Raw genomic sequence first — 23,702 nt, forward strand, 5'->3', positions numbered from 1 at the left:
ATAACTATCAGTTGCCAGCAATTATTGGTGGCAACCACCCTCACCACTAATTACTACCCATAACACCAACATTAGGCAATGCCATCCACAACCACCATCATCAGTCAATCATCATATAATTTTTTCAAAATATTTTATTTATATATATAATTTTTTCAAAATATTTTATTTATGTAACATTTATTAATTTTTATTTATGTACATTAAGATATTGAAAGCCAAACCGCTTTAATTATTTAGTATTAAGATCTTAACACATCCTTAATATTCAAATACGTATTCAGATAGATATATATATGTATTTAAATTCAAACTGTTTCACTCTTAAAATGACCAAATGAGGCCTTTGTTCTATTAATCTTTATTGTACGTTCATCATTCTCTCTTTCCCATCTTTCTCCATCATTGATTAATCCAATTCCTCGAATAGTTGTTGCTAACATTACTCGTAAGTCGTATCGACAACCTTATTGACTTGCAAAGCATCTTGATTACATTTTCTTCATTTTTTAAGGGGAGCAAACTCAATACTAAAGTTGCTTCCATTGGTGGAGTTTTTCTCGTTGTTGACACTCTCGCTAATCCAATATAAATGAATTATTAACACTTTTCTCATGGTCTAAGATGAATGATGGAAGCGGTTCTGATAGGCGGGACAAAGCACTTTTAATGTTGATGAAAGAGGGGGAAATGCCTGGACTATAGATTTTTCAAAATTTAAGAATGTATGAATTTTTTTTTTTCCCAGAAATTGTCCTTCTTTTATTGGAGTTTTCAACTACTTTTAAATTATGAATATTGACTATCTTTACTTTTAAGAAGAGTTTGGAAAGAATCAAAAGGAAAATATTAACAAATTATTCGTTGATTAATGTCTTTAAATATATTTCTTTAGGGTGTTACAGTGTTACACTCCAATAATTCGATTATATTGGACTAGAGGTAATAGTGTTATTCTTGTCAATATTATCCGATCTTTTCTTCCAAATTGTGTGCAACAACATTCTCTTCTCATTCATGTCCTGTTCTTTAACATCGTTTATCTCACTCCTTGTGTGCATGTTGAAAAGTAATCAAATATACAGAAAATTCCAGTTGATGAGCAAGCAAGAACAGTGCTGCGGACTCTCATATGACAAAGACTCGACTTGAAGTAGTTGTCTCTCTACATAGAAATGTACGCTTGCACATAAGAACCCTGGATTGTGAGTAGGTTCGAATTTGGAATTCTGCCGCAACTCATTTGATTTAGTGGGTTCGAAATCTATGTTTATACTTCTTTAGCTAATTTTTAAGCATATATACATGGCCTGAGCCACAGTTATTGGGTTTGGACGAACCCACAACGAACACACTGCATCCGCCTCTGTGAAACATCCAGTATGTGAAATCCACTTGACCAACTGATTCAAGTTCCCAGCTAGGATGCATCATAAAGAAAAATTTCCTTACCAAGAATTTCTCCATTCTTAGGCTCAAATCGAAAACCTCTCAACTTCAACTCTTAACAAAGCTTCCCTACAAGCAACATCATCCAATAACACACCCCAACTACCTTACTTACTACAATTGCCATTTCATAAAAGAGCATGGCACTTATAGTTACATTCCCTTGTGTCTGCCTATGTAATTAATAGTGAGTCCCACTGTTATGAAGAGTCATTCCATCTCCATTCTGTGTGATAGTTTAAGAGACATTTCAATGAAAATTTTCCATTAACAAATCACAACTGACAATGCACTCTTCATTGTTTAGTCTTTGTCTAATCTTAACCTTCTTCCTTCTCTCCTCTGCCACTCATATTCACCACCATCGTCGGATTCTCCATCAACCGCTTCCTCCAACTTCAATCCCACCCGTTAATAAAACTAAACCTCCATTTCCTTCTCCTCCTTTTCATCCATTTTTCATATTTTTTCCTTCTCCTCCTCCTCCTTCTCCACCACCTTCGAATGATTTCGCCACTTTCCCTGCTAACATTTCCTCCCTCATTCTTCCACGCTCCTCGCATTCCTCTAATAAATCAATCACCAGCAAATTCATTGTCGTCCTCGTATCTGTTTCTATCCTCTCTGCTGCATTCGTCACTGCCCTAGTTCTTTTCTTCTTCCTTCATCATCACCATCCCCTCCACAAAGACAAAAGTTATGATGATGATCACGAGAGAACTGATACACTTCGTCTTGTCTCGCCTAATACAACCCCTTCTCACATTGAAATTGTCAAGAGAACGTCTACGTTTATGAGTTGTAGAGAAGTAAATACGGATGTTGCTCAATCTTCTACAGCCACAAATGACTGTTTCCAACTAAACTACCAAAGAATTGGATCACCAGAACTCCACCCGCTTCCTCCATTACCACGACGTCAATATTTCAAGCAACATCTTAAAATTGGACCATTTGAAAATGAAGATGATGAATTCTTCTCCCCCGGAGGATCCTCCTCTGGGGGTAGACGAAGTCCCAATTTCATACAAAGAAGTTTGCAATATCATTATCTGAATTCCAATTCGTCAAATGATTCATTATCCAATAGTCCTTCTAGAGAATTGAGTATGGTAAATTTTCCAGCACGACCGAGGTTTATTCTTCGGCCAATGGAACAGAGGTCAATGTCATCATCTTCACTATCTTCTGGTAGTACTCATAATTCCCCTGCTTCTCAAACAAGTTCCCTTCCGCAGAATCCCGAGTCTACTATGAGTAAATTCGTAAATCCTGGGAGGTATATAAGACAGCCACCGCCGCCACCACTGCCACCTCAAGTAGGTGAGCCATCAATGCCCGTTTCATTAGAGAGTGCTCATGACATTTGTGAATATTCAGAAGGTGTTGAAAGGAGGAATGAAGAATGTATGAAGCCAAAGCTGAAGCCTCTTCATTGGGATAAAGTTAGGGCCAGCTCAGATAGAGCAATGGTTTGGGATCAACTGAAATCTAGCTCTTTTCAGTAAGATTTATGTTTATCATTCTAAGTATTTATATAATGGCGAAGCCAGGATCGACTTATGAGTTCTGAAATCTAATGTATTCAAGTTTATGGGTTATACGTTAATAATCTATACGAGATTAATGGATTTTAAGACAAATACAAGATTTGAATCAACGTTACTAGGTTCAGTCGAACCCGCAGCTGACACTCTAGCTCAGCCCGCTTTGCCAGTATATCTTTTTATTTAGAGATATTAGTACTAAAATGAACTTGTTTGATCTTCTAAACGTTTTAATAGCTTAACATTGAGTATATCCTTGTTGTCAATAGATTTTAGTACATTGATACATATTTCCTAATCGAGATCAAAAAAACGTTTTCTGATTGTAATTCTTTTCTTTATTCTAGGTTAAATGAGGAGATGTTTGAAACACTATTCACTGTAAATGCTCCAAATTTGAATTCGAAAGAAGGGGTAAAACGTTCAATTATTCCTGTGATGAATCGAGAGAAGCAGTTGCTTGACCTAAAGAAGTCTCAGAACATAGCAATTTTGTTGAGAGCAGTTGAGATCACTAATGATGAAGTTTGTGAAGCACTGTTAGAAGGTAAACTGTTGGATTCTTGCTTTTAAACATTTTTAAGAATGCTATTAATATTTTTAAACTCTAATTATATTGCACTTAATCAGATAGCCTATTCAAATTATGATGACTTTTCCATTAAATGAAAAAAATGGAAAGAAAGCCTTACATGGTATATTTTTCTTGGAGAAGCTAAGGAACAGGATTTTATGGTCCCATTCTCTGCCTAGGGGCCGGCTTTAAGGTAAGGCAAGGGAAGCCATTGCCTCAGGTTCTCACTCCTCATATATTAAAGACCCCCCGCCCCCTAAAAAAGATGTAGTACTATCTATACATACATACATATATGTGTGTGCATGTGTGGAACTATTATAAGATTGTAAACTCTTTTAACATTTTTTGAAACTTGGTAAAGATTGTACGGATGAATAAGTAAATAACGAAATCAAGTAAGTAATCTATTTACCTTCTCGTCAATTCTAAATTCTCTCTATATACGGTTTTTTCCTTTGGCAAAATGCATAATTATCTCTCTATCCTATTATGATATTTTTAATTACACACTCTTCCTTTAAGAAGGTTCATTACCCTCCTAAACTTTTGACAAAATGCATAACTATCCTCCTAGTCTATCATAATTTTTTCAATTGCACACCTTTCCGTTAAGAAGGTCCTATTACCTTTCTAAAAAAAAAAAAAAAAATTTCCATAATTATTTTCACCTTTTATGCTGAACTAGACAAAAAAACGCAATTATAATAAATTAATTACATACATGCGCGCCAATAAAATAATTCCACCCCATTTTCTTTTCTTTATTTTACTATTATCTAGTCTTTAAAAATTAAAGGAAAGAGAAACAATATATATTCTCAAACTTCTATATTTATTCACTCTTTTTTTCGATGGAAGTCATATTTGTTGAAGAAGCCAATTAATCCTAATCATTTGAGAATAATTTCTCCTAATAATCACGTTAATAGAGTGAAAACGAATATGTTACTTTAAAGTTCAATCTCTCGAATGTCTTTGACTTCACTCCAGCACTATAACTAGGACTTGTTTGAAGATACTGGAAAATACTTATTTGCTCTTAACTTATGATTGTTGGATTTCATACTGGCAACAAAAAGAAACAGAAACTAATGTTAGAGTTGTTGTTGCTCTAATTCAATTGCACATCTTAGAGTTGTTTTTTTAAAAGGAATTGCACATCTTAGAGTCATTGGGACTATTACTATATTTTTGAAAGTACAACTTGTGGTTTGGCCCTTTTTTAAATTTCGTGCATAGAGAAAATTTTAGAGCTCCAGGCTGTCTTTTTAACTTCTTAAGGTTATTACTTCCAAATCTAAATAGTTGATTTTCTGTTTTGGAAAAGCATGTTGCAGGATAATTCAATTAATATCATCCATACATGATTTGCAATGATGGTAGTAAATTTTATTCTTAGTAAGAATAGTCTGAAAAAATACATCCAAGAAGCTTCAAAGCTCTTTAAAAATGATCAAGAATTGTTTGAAAAGTTTTGAAGTAGCACAGACTAATTAAAAGCTTTCTTTTTGAATCTTAATATAAAAGGTGAAAATAATTACGGAAAAAAAAGTTTAGAGGGATAATAAGATCTTCTTAAGGAAAAAGTTTGTAATTGAAAAAATAATGATAGGATAGGATATAGTTATACATTTTACAAAAATTTAAGGAAATAATAAGACCTTCTTAAAAAAATAATGTGTAATCAAAAATATGATAGGAGGATAGGGGAATAGTTATGCATTTTGCCTAATATTAATTGATTCATACCTCAGTAAGCAATTTTTTTGGAGCCTCACCTTTTAAGTAAAAATTTCTAAACAAGTGTTGCAGGCGCGGCTCAATCCTTTAAGAAAAAAAGGCCACCGCCTTAGACCCCCACATTGGAAGGGCCTCTTTTTTTTTAATAAATAACATAAATATCAACCCTTTTGGAAGTAATTACACTTTCTCTCACTTTTTAAATTACTTTGCTCTCTCTCCCTATTAATATACATAATATAGCCGACATATACATACCATTCTGTATATATGTTGGGATTTTTGTAATATATTTAGGGAGTTGGGATTTTTTGTAATATTAAAAACATAAGTTGTGTATTTGTGTAATTTTTAATTTTTTTAAGCAATAATAGATTATTGATTTAAAAAAAAATATTAAATTTTATTTGTAAAAAAAATATTTTGTATATAAGAAAAAATTATTATTAGAAGAATGATATATCTAGACTATAATTAAATGTATTAATTATATAATTAATTTAAAAAGAATTTTTAGAAGAAATAAATTATATAATTTTTAACATAGATTTATAATAATAATAAAAAAAAAACTTGAGGCTTTCATTCGATCTTCGTCTTAGGCCACAAATATGCTTGAGCCGCCCCTGAAGTGTTGCAAGGTTAGAAATTCAGTGATAGTAGACTCACTTCTCCAATTTTTTTCCACTTAAATACCATGTTTTGATATATGAAAGCGTTTTTATTGTGACGTGTACCTAACTCATACATCAAACATAGCTCTTTCTCCACTACACTAAAGCCATGCGGATTTCTTTTGTGTCTCATTACTGTATGAATTTTATGAATAAAGTTTAAGTCTTAATGTTTTTTGATTTTGCACTGATGGTTTCACATTCTAGTTTTTAAATGAATGAACTACAAATTGGCACTATAACATGGTGACATTAAATTCTGGTCCTAGCAATTGATGTGGCCATCATTCACATCTTGAGCCATAGCTACTATTTTATTGGGAAGTCACTTTCACGTTATGAATGAGTTCTGATCAGGGGCGGACCCACGCGGTTAGTCGAGGGTGCATGTGCACCCGGTAACTTTAAAAAAAAAATGTATATATATGTATAGATATTCTACTACAAAGTTAATATATATAATTGTGCACCCTCAAAAACAAAAAATGTCTGGGTGCACTAGTTCTGAACTCATATGCTAGCATCCTTTGGGCCTCGACATTGTGGGTTCGATTCTTGATGAATGCCCTCTTTTTTTTCATTTACCTAACATAGTAATATTTAATTGCTAGAAAGTGGAAACTAGAATTACAATTTCAATTCTCCATTTGATCCTAACAGGTATACATCTCTTCCTTTTATTTTTTTATTTTTTATTTAACTTTAGATAATGTTAAATCATAAATACTTTTAAAATTTATTTGTTGCTTGAAAGTTAGTGTGTAAAATTTATTTGTAATTTTTTTCTTGCTTCTATTTAAGTTTATGGACCTTGATTAAAAATAAATAATTAATTTTATTTATATTCTCGATGAATTTTTTATTTTGTAGGAATTTGTTATTGATTCTTGTGAATTGAAAATTTGAAATGGATAGATATTATTCTCCTCAACCAAGTTATAGTTTTAAAGACAATTCTCATCGCCTTATCAAAAGCAAAAAAGGGCAAAAAAAGCTTCAAGGTCCATTATATTTAAGCATAAATTACAAATAAAGCGTGAGATTTAACAAAAATAAGTATAAAGAAGAAAAAATATAAACATATGTCTAGTTCAAGACTAATGATATAAGTATAAATGACAAATATATGAACACAGAAATTGTTTTTTTTATTAAGTGAAATATTAATTGTTTAGTGTTCGTATCTCCAGAAAAGTCTCATTGAAAGTATATTTTATAAATTAGAACCTAAACTGCATATTAAACGAGACGAGCGATCAATACAAATTTGAGTCTTTATTCAGAACTTATACACGCCTTTAACAATACTGGTGTACCCCCACTTTAAATTCTGGGTTCGCCTCGGTGCCAATGCTCATCAAACCCTTTGTTTTACATATTTACTCTTTACCATATTCTCTCTCCCCTTTAAACATCCTCCAGTCTAGGCCAGAAAGGTGAAAAAGAAAGTTATAACAGGAACATATACCTCATTTAATATATTTTCACGTTCATGAATGAGCTCTGATTGCGCTTGCATAATTCCATTTGTACAACATCTATTACCACAAACATTGTACTCCTCAATCCCAAGCGCGCAATGCCATATGTAATGATCTTACCATTAAGGCACTTTTGCACCAGGCAACTACTTATGTATCTTCTTTATAATAAAAAAAAAACACTAGGTAATGCTGATGCGCTCGGAGTGGATCTACTGAAGAGTCTAATAAAGATGGCTCCCACGAAAGAAGAAGAGGGGAAGCTGAAGGATATCAAAGATGAATTGACGTTCAAGTTAGGCCCTGCTGAGAAATTTCTCAAGGCAGTGGTTGATATACCTTTTGCATTCAAGAGGGTGGATGCAATGCTTTACATAGCTTGTTTTGGTTCAGAGGTCGAATACCTTAAGGGGTCATTTAAGACATTAGAGGTAAATTATGTTTTTCAACTTCTCGTGTGCCATATTCTTGAACCCGCCTCCCACCTACCCTGCATTTTAAAATAGTCCAAGTAGTTCATAGGAACCCCGCAGAGTATGTGTAACTGATAATTTGAGACAAGTCTGTGGGTGGTTTTGTGCATTTTGTTGGTTTTAATAAAGATGAGTTAGAGAAGAATGCAGAGATTTTTTTTTTTCTAAAGCTGTATTTTTTATTGATAATCAACTCCTCTAATACTGTTACAACTAAAAATAGATTAAACTTATCATAAAAAAAAAACCTGTTTGCTATCAAAAATAATAACTAATCAGTGTCCTACCAATAATAAGAATTCCAATTTGACTAGAAGTTGTATGTAAAAAAAATGGAGAAAATCAAAAAATAAATCACGTGCATTCCTTAAAGTAACTTTTAACACCCCTTGCTTTATGAACTGCAAAATTTTGATCTTCTGTCTTTGAATCTCCACACTTGATAACCGAAAGTGACCTTGCGAATAAATCTGCAGATTTATCTTTTGGCTTGTAGTAAACTAAATTCAATTGTCGTCTTGAATGCACCTTGACTATTAAATCATTTTGGCATGTCTTCCTGCTTCATTTGCATCTTGAATTTAAACTTACCTGTTTTATTTTTTTGAAACATAGATAACTTCTCCATTGCTTCAATTCCTTTTGGAACATTGAAATCTCCTTTAAATCTAAGAGGTTCACATATTGCTTGTACTTTTTCAAGTAGAGGATCATCTTCTAAGTTTTTCAGCCTATGATCTTTCATGTTCTACAGAAACATCTTTCATTGGATCAAATTAGAAATATTTACCTCTCATCTTAATGTTTAAAATTTCTTTTCTAGCACCATCATTGATGAAGAGGATACTTTGTATCCTTTTTCTACCAACTGATAAATACTCAACAAGTTTTGACCAATATCAGGTACATAAAGAACATCTGAAATTGCTTTATTATCTGAACTTGTTTTGATGACAACGGTTCCTTTTCCTTCAACAAGAATCTGGTCACCATTTTTTGTCCTACCTTTGGATATTTCAGTAGGCTTTAATTCTTTAAACAAATTCTTGTTGTAAGTCATGTGGTTGGTGCAACCACTATCAATCAAAAGTTTGTTGAAAACTTTTTTGAGATACATGTTGCAACAAAGAAATGGTCTTCTTCTTTTTCATTGACCACACGTGCATCTGCTTCATGGTTCTCAAACTTGTTTTTGTAAATCACTGCTTCATGGCCAAGTTGATTGCACTTGTTGCATTTCGCATCTGGCCTTTTCCAACATCTGTATGGTGGATGACCCATTTTTCCACAGCGCTCACAAGGTGGGTAATTTTTTATATTTTTACCCCTTCTTTGAGTTTTGTGGTTGGCTATTAAGGCTCCTTCAACCATACCATCTTGCCTCATAAGTTTTCTTTGTTTCAGTGCCTGAAAAGAATTTAACAATTAGGCCAAGGTAATCTTGAACAGATCTTGTATATTTTCCAAGGTAGTTATACATGATTCATATCTTTCGGGCACTATAACAAGAATTTTTTCAATAATTCTTGAATCTTTAAATTCAATGTCAAGTAATCTTACCTTATTAACAATGTCAAGTAATCTGTCCGAGTACTCTTTGATTGTCTCGGAGTCTTTCATTCTCTGCAACTCGAACTCTCTTATTAAATTCAGAACTTGCATTCCTCGAATTCTTTCATTTCCAACGTATTCTTTCTTCAGATAATTCCAAATTTCTTTTGGTGATGTGAGAGACATAATTCTTATAAAAATAGTTGTTGAAACAGAAGCAAACAGAGTTGCCTTCGCGTTAGACTATGTGGTTTTCTTTTCCTTGTGACTCTTGATTTGGGTTGTGGTGGGATTATTTGACAGCGGATTAATTTCATAATCCTCTACAGCCCATAATTGATGATTTTTACCATAAAAAACGGATGAAGTCATTCATGAAAAACTATTTTTAGAGTTAATCTCTTCACTCACAGGTCCCTCAAGAAAAATTGCTCTGATATCAATTGTTGGTTTTAACAGAGATGAGTTAGAGAAGGACGCTGAGATTTTTTCTTTCTAAAGCTGTCTTTTTTATTAATCATCAACTCCTCCTTAAATAGTGTTATTACAACTAAAAATAGATTAAACTTACCATAAAAGAAAATATATTTGCTATCAAAAATAATAACTAATCAATCTTCTACCAAAAATAGGAATCTCAATCTGACTAGGAGTTGTATGTAAGAAAAAACAGGAGAAAATCAAAAAATAAACCACGTGCATTCCTTAAAGCAACTCTAACACATTTTCACTAAATTTTGTGGTATGAGTAAACTTCCAGTCCAAAGTTTGCCTACTAGAACTTGGGACCTTCAATTTTTGCTACCATGTAACATCTCATTGAATATACCTTATTCGAGTTTGAGCTGTTTTGATTTCACTGTTTCTCCAACCATCGAAACTTTTTATGGTCAAGTGCAGGGGAAGGTTGCTTTTGATATAGAACATTTTTCCCTTGCCACTTTAAAATGTTGTCCCAAATTTCATATGAAATTACTGTTTCCCTTGTTCAGTTCAATTACTACTAGTTTATTTCCACAAGTAGAGATTCTGATGCCCAAAAAAGTTCACTTTTCACTTTCTTTATTTCTGTTTCATTATTGCAGACTGCGTGTGAAGAATTAAGGAATAGTAGGACATTTCTAAAGCTTCTGGAAGCTGTACTCAGAACCGGGAACCGCATGAATATGGGAACAGATAGAGGAGATGCACATGCCTTCAAGCTCGATACACTTCTTAAGCTGGTAGATATTAAAGGTGCTGATGGGAAAACCACCCTTCTGCATTTTGTTCTTCATGAAACTATTAGAGCAGAAGGTTCTCATCTTTCTGATGCTGAACAACCGACCAATGTGGAAACAAATCATCAATCTTCCAGTCATGATGAGGCTGAGTTTGGAAACGGTGTTAACATTATTTCTAACTTGAGCCATGAGCTCGCCAGTGTGAAGAAAGCAGCTGTGATGGACTCGTATACTCTTAGCAATGAAGTTGCAAAACTAGCAGCTGGAATTGCTAAGATTACTGATGTTATAAAGCTGAATCAAGAGATGGTTTTGGATGAGAGTAGCAGAAAGTTATTCGAGTCAATGAATGGATTCTTGAAGAAAGCAGAGGGAGAGATTATCAACATACAAGCCCAGGAGGATGTTGCTCTATCCATGGTGAAGGAGCTAACAGAATATTTCTATGGTAATTTGACCATGGAAGAAGCTCGATCGCTCAAGGTATTTATTGTGGTTAAGGACTTCCTCTCCATCATTGATCAAGTGTGCAAAGATCTGAGAAAATAACAGAGCTAACATTGCCAGATAATCCTGGTCTTTCCACAAGTTTTTAGCATCGACAGAGTAAGGCAACAAGGTAACTTTTCTGAAGATGAACCAATTAGATATGCCAGTATGTGTCCCTGGTGGATATTTCTTTAATCTTCTGTATTTTATATATCATATGTCGGTAAATCCTTGAGTTCTTCCATCCGTATATGTATTTATATACTGTACCAAAAAAAAACTATATGTATTACATTGAGGAGGTAAAAGAAATGAATAACATTGTGATTTTATAGTTTATGGGATGGTTGGAGTAAACCAGTAGTTATTAGTTTGTGCTTTTAAAATTGCAGTTTATTACTGCAACGTATAGTGGCTAATGTAAGATCTAGAGTTGTTAGTTCAAAATTAATGTGATCTTACAATATGTATACGTTATAATATATGTAGATATAGTTCGAGGCAAAAGCAATCAGTTGAACCTACCGCTGAACACCCCTCCTCGGGTAGTATTTTAGCTATGCTGTGATATTGAAAATATGGTGTAGCAAAAAATATGATTTCTTTGATCGAAAAGCACCACTAACAACACAAACTCAGTGTAATCTCACAAGTGGAATCTGAGGAACCTCTACCTTGAGAAGGTAGAGTTTGTTTCTGATAAACCCTCAGCTATCAGCCTCTGCTTCTCATTCAAACTGGCCATGATACCTGAACAATGGATTATAATCTAACCTATAATCTTATCTACTAATTGTCACATATAAATTGTAATAGGGAAACGATAAACATTCAATGTTACTTCAGCATCCTAGCATATAAACCAGGAACCTTAGGCAAGAAGAAAACCACCACTAAAGAACACAAATGTGCAGTTGTACCGTACTCTTTTAAGTTATAGTAATATTCTTCTTGTTCATTCCAATTTCCAAATAAGATAAGACATCTCCGAGGAAACAAAACATAAAGTTACTATATATTTGAACCTATTGTATCAATTTTGCTTATGAAAGTATATGACCCTATAATTTCGGCCATAAATTAATCAGAAATAGCAACTGTTACATGACATTCTTTATATATGTGAATAGCTGTAATTTTACACAGCTTGTATGGCCAGCTAAAATATTGGCCATATGTTGCTATAAGTATCATATTTACTATTCTATGGTCATTAAGCAGCTGACCGCCGAGAGGAGAATAAGTTCACTGCATTCTTTGCTGCTCTCACTTTGCTTACTAACACCTTCCACTTCACCTCGTCTTTCTTCGTCAGTTGCACCATTTTCACCTTGAAATGCCTGAAGCAATAAAATTGACATTTGTTAATGGTGCAATCAATGCATAAATTGAAGCAAAAGATACAAATGGAAGGGAAGCAGTTGACCACCAATTACAGGTTTTTGATTCTCAAACTGAGAAATCACTACTATTGCCAGCAACATGCGGCCTTTATATTTTGTGCTGATTCACAAGAGTTTAATGAGTTCTACCAAAATGGTAAACAGCTAATATAAGCAAATCATGCATCTTGTAACAGTAATAGTAACTTGGTATTTTTCGTTTTGGATAGACTGCCAATAAGGGCTAGTGTGATACCCCGTACTTCTACCTAGCTTGAAATCGTCCCAAGAATGTTAGAAACTTACTTTGAAAGATGAATCCATTTTTTTTGTACACATGGAATTTTTAAGATTTTCACTTTTGTTGAGTGGGTAATTGAATTAGCTTTCCAACGATACCAATTTCGTCCAAATCCGGTATCGGGGTAAAAAGTTATGGCCGTTTTACAGAAAGCAATCAAAATTGTCCGGGTGCGAAGATGAGGGCCAACGGACCGTCGAGCCAGCGACGGACCGTCGCAGAGGAGGCAGTGAGACCACCTTCTGCCTAAGGGCGACGGTTCAGGCCGACGGACCGTCAAGCTAGCGAAGTACCGTCGTCCAAGCCGTCACAACAGAGGCAGTGAATCCCTATTCTGCCCAGGTGCGACGGTCAGGACCGACGGACCGTCGACCCAGCGACGGATTGTCGCACCCATCATCGCATAGTTCGTTCAGTTATTTTAAAGTCGTTTTTAAAAGGGTATTTGGGTCTTTTCCCACCCGTTTTAACCTCTAATTATATAGATCAAGGCTCATAAGTTCATTATCCATCTACAACATCAAATTACAGTTTTCTCTCAAAGATAATCCCCAAGAACAAGATCCAAATCTTCTTCAAGAAACTAAGAGATTCAAGTTCTTCAAGTCCAAGAACTTCAAGAAACTCACAACCCAGGTATGTCATGTGTTGATTCATGGGTCCCTTTCACCCATGAAGCTCAAAAATCTCTTTTCAAAATACAAGATTTGTGTATTTATGAACGTTTATGATTCAAATAGAATTGAAATTGATGTTCATGATGTTGTGGGATTTTGATTCATGTTTTAAATTACATATTCCAACGATTGACCCTAGTATATGAAGATTTGCATAATAATCATGATAAACCCCTTCAATTTACAAGTTGATTGATGTATCCATGATTATTAGATGTGTTGATGATGGTATAACCAAAGCATGCTCCCCATGTATTTGACTAAATGCCTATGTGAAGGAAAAGCGTCATACTAGTATAATAATATGAAATCTCCATTCATGTACAAGTTTATGCACGTCAAGTGTTTCATGAAATGTCTTAGTCAATGAAGTATGGATATATGTGTAGCCATTGTGGTGCTGTAGAACTTGTACTTCATGAAATCTCCAACTTATTGTATTACGGATTGTGATGTTGGTCATGTATTCAAGAAAGTCATGCTTTATCTGTTTCTTCCCATCGAGTCCTGGGAGTACTTGTACCCGAAAAATATAATTGTATGCCTAGAGTTAGTGTCATGTTTTCACGATATCTTCAGTCAAGCCATGATCCATAGAACTCAGTTAGCCATGTGGCTTGGGAAAGCTCAGTAATACAGTAATCCCAGTACTATTCCGTCAGTCAACGAAAACTCAGTTAATTCAGTCCAGTTCAATTCAGTAATCCATGTTCAGTGTCTATTCAGATGGGAGTAGGAATTAGCACCGAGTGAACCCAAGAATGGGAACACACACTGCCAGATGAGGGTGTGATTCTTAGAAGCCATCCTTGCGTTCCAGAACTATGTAGCTAGCATAGGTTGAGACATCAACACTATCAGATGAGGGTTGTTGAGGTGGATAAACACTGTTAGATAAGGGTCCCACCGTTCTCTTTTGGGGACACTGTCAGATGAGGGTCACCCAGAGCTTGTCCTTACCAGTGGCGCGGTATTTACACCTTTCCAATTAGGGTTACAGATTGGACCTCAACACAGCTATATTGCGTTATTTGGGGCATGTCGGTTAGATGACTACTTCCCACAGTTTCAGTTACAGATCAGAACTGTCAGATACAGTCATTCAGTCTCAGTAAAAGAACTCAGATAGTTCTTCAGATTTCAGGACTGTCAGATACAATCAACTCAGAACAGTACGGAACTCAGCTAGTTCCATCAGAACCTAGACCGTCAGATACAGTCGCTCAGTATCAGTTAGTTCAGTTATACAACTATCAGTATCTCGTGTTATCAGTACTCAGACTCAGTAATCATGTTATCATGAACTTAGTTACAGTTACTATGTATTCATGCATGTATTCTCACGCTCATGTTATGCAGTCAGTTATTATAGTTCATGTATGTGAACCCTTTTGCATTTAGCCTACCTCACATGCATACCAGTACATTCAAACGTACTGACGCATTTGCACTATGGTGTTTTATACCATAGATTCAGAAGCACGAGCTCCAGAGCATCAGTAGCATTCCAGTCTTAGCATTCAGAGTTAGCAGTGAGTCCTCATCCTTCGAGGACATGACCATTACTTTATTATCTCATTAATTAATTTATTTCAGTAGTTGGAGTTAGTTGGGGACATGTCCCATCAACTCTTTATTCAAACAGTTCAGTCAGCTAGTGGCTTTTCGGACTAGCATGTTCAGACAGTTATTTCAGTTGTTTTGGGTATTTCATACCCCACCCAGATGTTATATTTTAACAGTTATTATGTCTCAGTTTTGAACCTTACGGCCTTACAGCCCTTATTTCCGCATTTATACAGTATATTATCCAGTGTTCAGGTACAGATATTAGTCATGGGTTAGCTTGTGGTCCTTCGGGGTCATGAGCACCGTGTAGCGTTCCGGGTACCAGATTCGGGGCGTTACTAGCTTCTCTCTTTATAAAAATGAGTATGTTACACGTTTAGATATTGAAACTTTTAGGCTTTTCAACTTTCACCACCCAACTTTATCTATATGCTTCAAAGGTGGAGCTTTAGTTGTACAGTGACAGATGCTTCACAAATATATAACAAGTTATCCTTGATGCAAAGAAAAATTTACAAGCCCTGTCCGCTAAGCATAGACTATATTTTACCGCAGTTAAAGCACAGTGCTAGCATGTGATGTCAACAATTGGCGGGTATAAGCATAGAGCTAGCCGGTGAACTCAGCAGCATACAAGTCATATATTGTATCACGAAACTTTCTCTGCGTATCCTAACTCTAAATGTTAGATATATATATATAGATCATGTTCACGAACTGTGATTCTATCTAACAAAATATCACCAGAAAATTTATTCACTTACCTACAAAGAGGAACTTTGCAATAGTCAGGTTCTTCGCAAATGCGTGAATGTAGCTCAAGAAGCTGCCACGTTCTCTTGCAATGTACACATCCACCGGGAACTCTAATTTTGCAACTAGAGAAATGACGAACCAGAGACTCCAGTCCCTTGCATGCAGGAAAATTACAGGCAGCCTGGTTTGCTTTAAGCACCTTGTCACAAGGTCCAATAGTTCGACACCCATCCCTACAAATGTGAACCAGAGCTTCCATAGCTTCATGCAGTTGCAAATACACCTTTTTCTCTTCAATTTTCTTCAGCCTATCTTGTTTTCTCTGAAATACAAACAATAATAAGGTTATCTATTTCAACTATAGTACAATACCAATCAATCTACTCCAAATGAAATGGCATCTCAGTGGATCTGGATAAGTCACTGGGTGTTCAATTTATAAAGGAGAACACAATATTTCTCTAGACAAATTGCAGTAACCATCTTACTGTATCAGCTTCAACAACAAACTCTAGAAGCTCCTGTTCAAGTGCGGGATTAGCACGTCTCATTACTTTCCAACCCTCCGTAGATGATATGCTCTTGAAGTCCCTTAAAACCATACGAATGCAAAAGAGGGCAAGCCGTGGTGCATCACTCTCCCGCGCCAACTGAAGAACATCTATCACATTATCCGAGGTCAACCAACCCTGCTCCAAATGGTTTATGCACACTCTTTTAAGTGAGGGTACTGAGTAGGAATGTGATAAGACCAACAGATGCAGAACAAACTTCTTTATATCTTCTTCGTCGTAACTGCAGTAGGATAAACAGATGCCGAAGTTTGACAGATAACTTTGAAACAAAAATTGCAAAGCAAAAAGGTAAACGATTAACTGCCCCCCCCCCCCACCAAACCCCCACCCCACCGCTCCTTTCTCTGTCTTACAAAGGAACCTGCAACTTCTACTTACATACCAGAAGCATTCTTCCAAACAGATTCTCTCAGAGTTGCATAATAAAAGTTAATATCCATCCCCAATGTCAGACATGTTATTGCATTGCAAAGGCCAAAAAAGTCTGCCAATAATAATGCTCTCAAGGGAAGCGTAAGGATAACTTTATTTGTAGACAAAAGTACCAGGTAGATAACTCTGATGTCCAAGATCCTTATAAATTTGTGATTCTATGCAAATATTGCCCTTCGACTCAATTATATGTTAAAGATTTAACATCATTTGTACCATTCTTATCCTGAATAGCAAATATTGCATAAGCATTTTTATTAGCAATATTAAACCCACTAAAGATTCAATGCTAGTAGGTGAAACTCCCTGCATACCAGGCTGAGTAGAGGAAACGGATGAATACATAGACCGCGCCATGAGGTACCCCAGCGATCTTTATGCATCTAATACCATTCCTTACTTTGGATTGCTGCAGAACATTCCCCAACACTGGAGATGCAACACTCTATGGAAATCATAAGAGAGAAACGAGAATAAATAATGGGAATTGTTAAGAAACAAAACCTGATAGCCAAAACAATAAGTTCAAACATTCGACTTTCTCGTATAATTGTTAGCAAGTGTAACCACTTTCTGGCCCTAATTAAAATGAAGACAATAAAATAATGATCTAGTGCATGCCTCAATAAAAAAAAATGCATACGGTATGCAATTAGTAGGATATTATTAAGGGAATACTGACCAGAAGGGGATAATGAGCTGGAATAACTGATCCATCCTCTGTACGTACATGAACATCTGCTCCAAATCCGTCTTTAAAGAGCCCGTCCCATGCATCTTTTGTTTCTTTTGGGAAACAATCAGAATTAGCAAGTTGTCGAGGATGAGCTACTCTTGAATGGATTTTACCACGAACTGGAGGGGGTTCTGGAATATTAGGAGGTAGATTACAAACAGGATATGAGGAATCTTCAAGAAAATTGACAGTGTCAGCTGTGCCTTCTTCTTCTATGCATATGTTGAAGGATCCACCAAAAGATTCAACATCTGATGATAGCCAGGGGGTATGCAAGTTTGGTGATGACATCAACTACAAGTCCAAATATTTAGTAAATAAAGAAATGTCAGCATCACCTATTGAATGAAATAAAAGGCAAAATACAAGTTACAAACTTTCAAGCTCTACTCAGGAATATCTAACAAACTAGACATATGTCTAACTCAAACCCCAAAAGCTAGCTCATGATGGGAGGATCCCTCAAGTCCATATAAGGAAACTACCGGTTCATTCCCCAACCAATTTAGGACTCTAACCCACTCTAACATGTAATATAGTAAATCCCGTTCAAACAATCCAACCCGACTCAACAATCTTATGCTAAAAGGGCAGCTCGGCATTATAAGCTCCGCCTATGCACAGAGTACAGGGAAGGGCCGGACCACATAGTCTGTTGCACAGAGCCTTACCTTGCATTTTTGCAAGATTCTGTTTCCACAACTCGAACCAGTGAGCTCCTGATCACATGGAAGTAACTTTACATGTTACGTCACGGCTCCCCCTCTCAACAATTCTATGCTGCTGATTAGTATTCGTCAAGCCAAAATAATTTTTTTTATTAAAGAAATAAATTGGGATCCATTTTATTTGTACTTTAAGCAAATAAAGGGGAATGGAAAAAGAAATAATGGAATCAAAGCTCAAAAGCACCAACACTAAGAAGTAAGAACCTTCAAGTATAAATCCCATAACTTTATACTAAATTCACTATTTGCTTTAATCTACTTTTCTTTCCTTCAAAGTCAGAAGCCTATTCCATGCTTTTTTCAGAACACAAAATTGGGCAACGGTCACAAGTGCCATTAGATAAAGAAGCCAAACAGAAGAAAAAAATTGTTAGGTAAGTCATAAAAAACTTCTCTTTATTCAAAAATATATATCTTGTTATGAAGATATACAACATTTGTTTATTAAGAACAAAATTTTGCACTCTTTGACTACTTTCTTTTCTATAATCAATGTGGCAAGCTTTCCCATTAAATTATTGCAACAATCAAGCAACACTTCCCCACCACAAGAGAACAAGAAGAAAAGCATTCCATAAACTCCCTATGTCCCTTGTAGCATTTCGCTTCTTGATAATCAAATTGCATGAGTTTTACCAACATTTTCAGACATATGTTTAATCATATTGATATGAAAAGAATTGTAACTTACAGATTTTTCTAATAATCTTCGAACTTCTCAATTTGGAATTAAAAAAAAAAATAAGGGCAGACCGTTTTACCAACATTTTAAGACATATTTTTAATCATATTGATATGAAAAGAATTGTAACTTATAGATTTTTCTAATAATCTTCGAACTTCTAAATTTGGAACTAAAAAAAAATAAGAGCAGACCGTTGCACTAAAGCTCCCGCTATGCGCAGTGTCCGTAGAAGGGTCCACTACAAGGGTGTATTGTACGCAGCTTACCTTGCAGGCTAATTCTAAGGCTTGAACCCATGACCTCCTAGTCATTTGAAACTTTACCATTACTCCAAGGCTCCCCAACTTTACAGTTACCAGCAAATTTGGAATTAATGATATTAAATTAATCTATTCAATTTAGCTTCGAGGACTCGTGAAATTGACTCTCGTGAAGTGAAATCAAGACAGGTAAGAAGGGAAAGGAGGGAGTATATAATACAACAAAATACTCAGTGTAATCATACGCGTGGAGTTTGTGGATGGTTCTAAGCAGACCGTACCCCTTCTTGAGACATGGCAAAATAGAGAGATAAGTAGTTAAAAAACTATTAGAAGTTTCTGAAAGTTAAAGAAATACGAGAAATTTAGATCCGGAGAGTCCACTTCCGTCACTTGATCATGAAATAACTTTTTTCCACAAAATAAATTTATTTTTATTTTTTATTTTACAAAATAAACGTGCCATAAGATAAAAATATCTAAAATTGATAACACACAATTACCCTTTGTGAAGCTTTTCAGGGAGAACAAACTGTAATTATTTGCAACATAACTATTACCAAACAATTTTTTTCTTATCAATTTATGATATAGTAGAAAAGAATTAAACAGTGAAAACTCCATTAGAAAAATAAAACCAAAACTTGATAACACATTTAATAATAATATAAACAAGTCGCAGTCTCACAGAAACATAGCTTATAGCAACAACAACAACAAATTAGTGACAGTAAAGACATACTAAAGCAAATCGAAAAAAAATAATGAAAGTGAAGAGATTATAGCAAAATAGAAAGTAAGGCAAACATTCTGAAAAAGTTAACACTAACTATAATAAAATATTATGATAACCAAAGTACAAGAGACAGAAGAACAAAAATCAAAGGACAATAAACTACGGGAGAAACAACATACCTTGTAGCAGATACTAAAAATAAATTCAAAAGATCTTTTGAAAATTCCAAGAATTCCCTCTATAGTTGTTCAAACTTTCAGTTAAACATACCTGTACAATTAAAAGAAAATCAAATGAATCTGCATGAATTTAGCCAATACCAGAAAATTGAAATCTCATATAACTGTCACATGAGCTAAATAAAGGGTGCCAAAAAACAAAGGAAAACAATTTTGATTTTCAAGAAACAAAGGAGAAAAGAATTGAAATGCATCGACTAAATACAGCATATCAACTAAGTGAAGACAGAAAAATTAAGAAAATGGAAAATTCTGTTCAATTGATGTAAATGATCAAATCAATAATAATAAAAAAAAATTAACTTACATGAATGGACAAATTGCAATTTTGGGTATGAATAAAACAACAGTTTCGTTTTTTTCTATTTTCTATTTGGAGAAAAAGGAGACGTGTGGGTGAGGAAGAAGAAGAGAAAGGACGTACTTATTTGTGGAGAAAATTTGACCAGTAAGCCTTTTTAAGTTTATATTTAGCAAAATGTTCAATTCTTTTCAAGTTTTTAAATTATAAAATAACCTATTTTTATTTTCTCATTTAACGAATAGATAATAAATTTAACAAACAGATAATAAATTTATCTATATATGTATCAAACAGATAATAGATCTATCAAATTAACTGTCGAATAAATAATAAATTTATTAAAAATCTATTTAACAAAGAATCCTTATCGGAGGTGCAGCCTAGTAGGACTGAAAAGGAAAGGATACATGGAGTCTAATAAATACAGAATCTAAAAGTAAGAGTACATATTTCTATATAATAGATCTATATATTTCTTTTTCTTTTCAATTATACAGAAGAGGTGGTTTCGATCATCTCTTATATAATTACCAAAATATTTCTCTACTTTCACTTAATTATATATCATATTCTAATATATAATAATTTCATTATTTTATTATAATAATTTAAATATTTAATATATTCTATTAATTTATATTAATTAACTATAACTACATATTGAAAATTAAAAAAAATTATTTATTTAATTGACTATCATGTTCAAAACTAATTTGTTATTACAAATCACAATAATTAATAACTTAAATATTTAAAAGACATATAAAAATTTTATTGACTCTCATTATTTTAACAATGCCACATAAATTGAAATAAAAGAAAAAGTACTGCAAATCATAAAAACTAACAATTTAAAATATTTAAAAGATATATAAAAATTTTAGTTGACTCTCAAAATCATATCGAAACCACATAAATTGAGACACGGGTAGTAAATATATTATTTGATAATTACGTAAAAATTATTATAAATCACAATAATTAACAAGTTAAAATACTTTTTAAAAAATAGATAAAAGTTCTGGTCAACTCTCAAAATTTTATCGGTGCAGCATAAATCATGACAAAATAAAAAATTATCTCAATTAATTGCAACTAAGTATTTAAAGTACATCAATTTTATTATTTTAATTGACTTTTATATAGGAAATTAATCTTTTTATTTATTTATTTATTTTAGAAATTTAAATTTTAAAATTATTTTTTTCTTATATAGAAATACTAATATTTGAACTTAACTTTAAAATTTTAAAGTACAAAATTAATAAATTTAATTTAATAAAATAAATTTCTAATGAATATTTTCTTAGAATTTGTGTTGGGTCAATATGTATCAAGTTAAAAAGAAATAAAGAAAAATATATAGTAAAATTTTATTATTGTGAAAGATAAATATAATGCACTATCCAATAATATTTAATAATATAATATTTTGCACATGCAAATATAACATCCTGTATTTAATTAATATACTATTCCGGTGAATTATCGATGATTACTATTGGATATGATAAAATTATATTAATTTTTATAGTAATAACATAATCCATCGCTCTTAATTAATTATTATGAGTCATCTAGATATTAAGAAAATAAATAATATTTAATGAAAAATAAAATAGACATAAAATACAAAATTAACTCTTAATGTTTTAAATTAAATTTTCGTTTTTCGAATGATGATTTTACTATATCACTCCTTATTATAAGTCATTTCTGTATTAGAAAAATAAGAATAACAAAATGATATGTCAACATAAAATATTTGATTGACTATCAAAATTATATTAGTGCCACATAAATTGGGACGGGGCAGAAGAAAATATAAAGCAAATATATTATTTGAAAATGAAATAAAAAGTACTGTAAATAACAATAATTAACCAAAAAAAAATTAAAAATTGACTGATTTCTGTTTCAGCTGCTTCAATCGTGATTTTTATGTACAGTGATGTTTAAAGAGGGTAAAATGGCATAATGAGATTTAAAGAGGATAAAATATATGTAGTAAAGTGTGAGAAGAATGAAGCATAAGTAAATTTTATTACTATATTTTAAAGAAATTAAAGAAAAGAAGTATAAAGATTATTTGCAAAAGATTTTTACAAACTAATTTAAATATAAATAAAGTAAATTTAGGTACAAAAAACGTGTATCTATCACAAATTTGCTACCAAACACTTCGCACTTTCTTAACATTAGCAATTTTTCTATCAAATATGTATAGCCATCTTTCTCAACTTTTTACATCTCCTCAATATTAATTAACATTTATCTATTTTAAAATAAAATAAAGAAGGAAAATCTTAACTCTTCCTTCTCTATTAAAAAATAACATTCTTTTCCTGTGTTAAAAATAATAATTAAATAAAACAATAGCGAATCTAAGCTGTGTATTCTCTTTATCGGGTAAGTTTACATGATTTTTGTTCTTTGCGATCTTGAAAATCAACAATCTACTGGATATTTGATTTAAGTTATTTCATCAGATTTACGCCTATTCTTTCTCTATATTTCTGATGGCAAAATTCAACAAAAAGGTCAAAAAAAGGTTTCAATTGTGATCTCTTCAGCTTAATCATACTAATGAAAATATTCTACTGCTCAAACTTTCTACTCCAAGATAAATCCTAAAACTTAAAAATTGCAATCCACATGTTCTACTGTTGGGACCGTGCTAACACGGGCCTTGCACTTCTAGTATATAATAGAAGCGCTGGTTTCGACCAGCTGAACCAGCGCTTCATTATTTACTATATTACTCCTAATTATTCCGTAATTTATTATATTACCCCTAATTAATTATTATAAGTTATTTATATATTAGAATTAATAATATTTTTTACTATATTACCCCTAATTAATTATTATAAGTCATTTATACATTAGAATTAATAATATTTAATTAAAAAATAGGTATTCATGATGTTTGTTTCAGCTGCTTTAATCATGATTTTATTGTATCATTCCTAATTAATTATTATAAGTTATTTATGTATTAAAAATTAATAATATTTAATTAAAAAAATAGATAGTATGTCTGTTGCAGTTGCTTCAACCATAATTTTTCTAAATATAGCTCATAATTAATTATTATGAGTCATCTAAGTGTTAAAAA

General features: G+C 33.1%; 2 protein-coding genes across 9 annotated transcripts; one reads left to right on the forward strand and one right to left on the reverse strand.

Moving 5' to 3' along the window:
- Nucleotides 1–1,618: 1,618 nt before the first annotated feature.
- LOC107847344 (formin-like protein 2) lies at nt 1,619–11,548 on the forward strand. Its single transcript, XM_016691537.2, has 4 exons — nt 1,619–2,953; nt 3,344–3,543; nt 7,655–7,899; nt 10,578–11,548. Exons 1-4 carry the CDS (start codon nt 1,737–1,739, stop codon nt 11,262–11,264), a joined length of 2,349 nt encoding a protein of 782 aa, XP_016547023.1. The 5' UTR covers nt 1,619–1,736; the 3' UTR covers nt 11,265–11,548.
- Nucleotides 11,549–12,196: 648 nt separating this feature from the next.
- Nucleotides 12,197–20,760, reverse strand: LOC107847351 (BTB/POZ and TAZ domain-containing protein 3). 8 transcript variants are annotated; one of them, XM_016691570.2, is made up of 8 exons: nt 20,588–20,741; nt 20,221–20,311; nt 18,304–18,351; nt 17,579–17,926; nt 17,211–17,341; nt 16,378–16,684; nt 15,898–16,211; nt 12,197–12,544 (listed from the first exon to the last, which is right to left on the reverse strand). In XM_016691570.2, the coding sequence occupies exons 4-8, from the start codon at nt 17,921–17,923 to the stop codon at nt 12,418–12,420; spliced, it is 1,224 nt and encodes a 407-aa protein (XP_016547056.1). In that variant the 5' UTR covers nt 17,924–17,926; nt 18,304–18,351; nt 20,221–20,311; nt 20,588–20,741; the 3' UTR covers nt 12,197–12,417. The 8 variants fall into 8 exon arrangements, with proteins under 8 accessions (XP_016547056.1, XP_016547048.1, XP_016547039.1 ...); XM_016691562.2 differs by having other exon boundaries at nt 18,304–18,412; XM_016691553.2 differs by having other exon boundaries at nt 18,304–18,415.
- Nucleotides 20,761–23,702: the final 2,942 nt, after the last annotated feature.

Source organism: Capsicum annuum, chromosome 1, assembly GCF_002878395.1.
Source record: "Capsicum annuum cultivar UCD-10X-F1 chromosome 1, UCD10Xv1.1, whole genome shotgun sequence".
In the NCBI taxonomy this organism is placed as follows: domain Eukaryota; kingdom Viridiplantae; phylum Streptophyta; class Magnoliopsida; order Solanales; family Solanaceae; genus Capsicum; species Capsicum annuum.

Excerpts from the sequence above, each read along its gene's own strand:
- LOC107847344 (XM_016691537.2), top strand. The coding sequence starts at position 1,737 with ATGCACTCTTCATTGTTTAGTCTTTGTCTAATCTTAACCTTCTTCCTT. Across the intron at positions 3,544-7,654 it reads TTGTGAAGCACTGTTAGAAG|GTAATGCTGATGCGCTCGGA; the intron begins GTAAACTGTTGG and ends AAAAAACACTAG. Across the intron at positions 7,900-10,577 it reads GGTCATTTAAGACATTAGAG|ACTGCGTGTGAAGAATTAAG; the intron begins GTAAATTATGTT and ends TCATTATTGCAG.
- LOC107847351 (XM_016691548.2), bottom strand. The coding sequence starts at position 17,923 with ATGTCATCACCAAACTTGCATACCCCCTGGCTATCATCAGATGTTGAA. Across the intron at positions 17,342-17,578 it reads CAGCTCATTATCCCCTTCTG|AGTGTTGCATCTCCAGTGTT; the intron begins GTCAGTATTCCC and ends TGATTTCCATAG. Across the intron at positions 12,545-15,897 it reads TGCAAAGTTCCTCTTTGTAG|GCATTTCAAGGTGAAAATGG; the intron begins GTAAGTGAATAA and ends TTATTGCTTCAG.